We start from the raw sequence: 3,848 nt of genomic DNA on the forward strand, positions 1-3,848 counted from the left end.
GATTCTTTAGAGCCTTAATGAAAAGTCTGTAACATAGTTTCTTTAAAATTTCTCAATGTTAGTATAAAAAATACCTTTTTTACCCTGTCTAAAACAGCTCTTTTCAAAACAGGCTGGTTTGTGGGATTCTCCTTTAATGCTAATGAGCTCTGCTGACTCTGCCCCTTTCTTATGATCGCTCTCTGTGAGACTGTTTGCATTAGCCACATTCATTGTGAAACTTGCTAATTAGCACACTATTAGGAAAGGTGATTTTCAATGAATCATTTAAATACATTATACTCAGTGCTGGAGGCTGGATCATGAAGGATTCGTGCGAACATAAATGCAATTAGATCAAGGGCGCATTTCTTTCATTTCTCCAACCATAAGTTAATCCTCTGCGATTTCAGTCGCTCAGATGTCGGGAGTAAGCGACTACTGCTATGTTCATTATAACATCCAACAACAAATCACCTCAATCACTTAGGAATCATGCTCGTTTGCATCTCGGGCTGATGACAGCTCACTCAGGGCTGGTCTGAGGTAAGACAAGTCCAGTCCGTGCTGAAACGCTGCTGTCAATCAAACAATCATGGGAGGGGCCTCCGACCGTGTGACGTCACACGGTCAGAGTGCTTGATTTGAGAAAGGGGAAAACATTTAAAGATATTACAGAAAAACCACTTGGGGGATTTTTATCATTATAGGGTGGTTGTGTACACACACTGGCAACACATTTCAGTTCAAACAACTTGTAAGAGTGCCTGTAGCATTATATGACCCCATTTTATGTGACTTTTGTAATGCGATTGCCATCATCATCATCATCATCGTCACTAGTATTTGTCAACTGTCATTTAAAACATACTGGTAAATATTCAGGTTAAAACTGAAGTGTTTTCTCTGTATGCAGTCTGAAGAACAACTGTATCACAGAAGGAGGTTGTCATGTTCTGGCTGCAGCTCTAAATTCAAACCCTTCAAATCTGACAGAGCTGGATCTGAGTGAGAATAAACTAGGAAACCCAGGAATGAAGATCATCTTGACTCTGTTTGAAAATGTACAGTGTAGACTGGAAAAGCTGAAGTAAGTATTTTAAAAGTTATCCCATTAATTACCCAGACTTTAGTGACCAACCACAGTTTCATAAATTTGAAAATATTCATTTTGGACTGAGCTATATTTGGAAATAAAAACTAAATAAATGCTGTTTTATAAGTTATGGAGAATTGTTTTATGTGTCTCCAAACAGTCGTAAAACTGAAAAGCATTCAATAATTAAGAATCAGATTTAATATGAAATATATTTGAATCTAAGATGTGTTTTTAGTAATCTGTTTTATTTCTGATATTTTTGTTCTGGCTAGTAGAAGTTCTGAATGACTGTTAAATGTAAAAAATAAAAAATGCCTGTGAGTGAGTTATTTTGAGCTTATTACGTGAATATGAAAGGTATACTTAGTTTAACGTTCATGTAATTTCCAACATTTTTGGGCAGATTTTACCAGATTTGTACAACAAAGTGTTTATAAGCCTGTTGTGAACTAAACACAGAAACTTAAAGGTCACTGTTGAGTTTTCCACCAAAATAAAGCCTGAGGAATTGCAAATGCAAAAATTAATAATCAAATTAAATACTTATTTTACAGTGTGATTATCATTCAAATCTAATATTGGCAGATAAAAGTAGTAGCTAAAGCAATTTCTGTAATTGTATGTGTATCTTAATTAGTTGTGTTCTCTCTTCTACAGGTTAAACTGCATCAGTATTACAGATGAAGGTTGTGCTGCTCTGGCATCAGCGTTTAATTCAAACCTCAGAGAGCTGGATCTGAGCAGGAATCAAATAGGAGACACTGGAGTGACAGAAATCTCCAGTCTGCTGAGAAATTCACAGACACTACAGATACTCAGGTTTGAATTTGGTTAATCTAAACATGAATCAATGTAAGGCTCCAGCTGCTCTGTAATCAGGTGCTGTGTCACAAGGAATGGGTCAGTAATGTGAAATTGGTGTGTTGGTGTAGATAAATTTATAAAATATTGACAAACAGATTGATTTTTGGAAGTGATGGGAAATGTTAATATCCTAATGGTGTAATAAATGTTTTTGTAATTTATTTATTTATTTAGTCTTTCTGAAGACTTTCAGACTGCAGTATCACTGAAGAAGGTTATAATACAGTTGCAATCAAAAATTTCAACCCCTGTGATCTGCAAGACAAGTATTAGAGAAAGTTTGTTAATACACTTTTGAGTGATTCTGAGAACAGAACATTGATGAATCATGATGAAATTCTAATTGGAGACTGAACAGGCCACTGATCTACATTCTATGACTGATAACTGTCCTGCAGGAAAGTCCATTGATAATCAGCTTCAGTCTTTGCACCAAAGGCATCACAATTCTTGTCAAAATGGCCTGATACTTCAAAGAATCCATGATGTCCTTCATAATGTCATGGTTTCCACTTCCTGCTACAGTAAAGCAACCCCATAACCCATCGTTTCATCACAACTTCTCTATACAGCTGGGTTCATCAACCATAACTCTTTCCAGGACAGCGAGAAACCTAGGAGGATTAGACCCTTCCTGTCAGAGCAAGCCACCCAACTTCTTGTCCAAGCTCTTGTTCTCTCCAGGCTTTGGATTAATGCATCTGTTGAATGATTCAATGTAAATGTAAATGGAGATGGTGTTCCTCTGCTTATGAGCTTTGTCTTTTTTGCACCAGACATACCGCTGATCCATGGGTCCAAAAGGTTCCAGTTTGGTCACATCACTCCATAAAACATTCTTCCAGAGCTCCACAGGTCTACAAAAATGAATTTTAGCAAGTTCAAGTTGGCCTTTTGTTCTTCTTGATCAAGAGTGGTATTCTGCAAGATGTCTCAACATGAAGGCTATACTTGTCTAATATTCTTCTTACACACTGCATTGAAATGGTTTTCCTCCTTTCATCGGGTCATCTTGCAAGTCTTTGGCTGTACATTGCAGGTTTTTCTCAGTTGCTCTGATTGAACATTTTATGATATTGTGGTTTTTCTTCAAAGGTTTTCTGGTACAACACACTTTAATCTAAGGAATAAGGCTGAGGACTCTAGGAACTTTTAATGTCTTGGAAATCTTCATATAGTCTTAAACTTTCTAAAGTAATTATTTATTCTCTATAGCTTCTCTATAGCTTTTTGCAAGATCTCTGTTGACTTTGCCATTTTTGCTTCAATCTCTGAGGGTTGAGTAATTTTGATTCCAACTGTAGGTTATAATTGTGGAAAATTAAAACTGCAAAAATGTAAAATTGCATTTGTTGTAGTTTACGTTCACCAATATATAATTTTACCCAGCTTTACTGTGAAAAGAGACCATTCAGTTCAAAATCCCCGTAGTGCATCTTTATTTTCTTCATTCTAGAACATGTACTTGTGTGACAATCTGTGTTATAAGGAAGAATAACATTTTTATCTTTTCTAATAGACTTTCAGACTGCAGTATCAGTGAAGAAGGTTATAAAGCTCTGTCTTCAGCTCTGAGATCAAACCCTTCACACCTGATAGAGCTGGATCTCACAGGAAATGATCCTGGACCATCAGGAGTGAAGGAGCTCAGTGATTTACTACAGGATCCAAACTGTCAACTCAACACACTGAGGTGAGACCTGATGAAATAATGCCAAATAAATAAGCATGCGAATTATATTATTTGACTAATTTAGTAGGTATACAATTTGTTGCATCAAAAATGTTCAAAATGATCAAAGATGAAAGATCAGATGCTGCAGCTGCTGTTGTTTTGATGATAAATGTCTGTACAGTTAAGTTGTGTTAAAAGTTACAGGTTAATCAGACATTTTGGGTCACTAGA

At 36.2% G+C, this 3,848-nt stretch overlaps 1 protein-coding gene across 2 annotated transcripts; it reads left to right on the forward strand.

Moving 5' to 3' along the window:
• Window positions 1-867: 867 nt before the first annotated feature.
• On the forward strand, window positions 868-3,641 carry LOC113078206 (ribonuclease inhibitor-like). 2 transcript variants are annotated; one of them, XM_026250511.1, is made up of 3 exons: window positions 868-1,069; window positions 1,736-1,897; window positions 3,462-3,641. In XM_026250511.1, exons 1-3 carry the CDS (start codon window positions 1,014-1,016, stop codon window positions 3,637-3,639), a joined length of 396 nt encoding a protein of 131 aa, XP_026106296.1. In that variant the 5' UTR covers window positions 868-1,013; the 3' UTR covers window positions 3,640-3,641. The 2 variants fall into 2 exon arrangements, 1 of the variants encoding a protein (XP_026106296.1); XR_003281469.1 differs by lacking the exon at window positions 3,462-3,641 and adding an exon at window positions 2,128-2,156 and having other exon boundaries at window positions 871-1,069.
• The last annotated feature ends 207 nt before the right edge of the window (window positions 3,642-3,848 follow it).

This window comes from Carassius auratus, unplaced genomic scaffold, assembly GCF_003368295.1.
Source record: "Carassius auratus strain Wakin unplaced genomic scaffold, ASM336829v1 scaf_tig00024642, whole genome shotgun sequence".
In the NCBI taxonomy this organism is placed as follows: domain Eukaryota; kingdom Metazoa; phylum Chordata; class Actinopteri; order Cypriniformes; family Cyprinidae; genus Carassius; species Carassius auratus.

What these genes read in the sequence shown, in the direction of transcription:
- LOC113078206 (XM_026250511.1), top strand. Translation starts at nt 1,014, where the DNA reads ATGAAGATCATCTTGACTCTGTTTGAAAATGTACAGTGTAGACTGGAA. An exon ending in TGTAGACTGGAAAAGCTGAA is followed by an intron (nt 1,070 to 1,735) that starts GTAAGTATTTTA and finishes TCTCTTCTACAG; the next exon opens with GTTAAACTGCATCAGTATTA. An exon ending in CAGACACTACAGATACTCAG is followed by an intron (nt 1,898 to 3,461) that starts GTTTGAATTTGG and finishes CTTTTCTAATAG; the next exon opens with ACTTTCAGACTGCAGTATCA.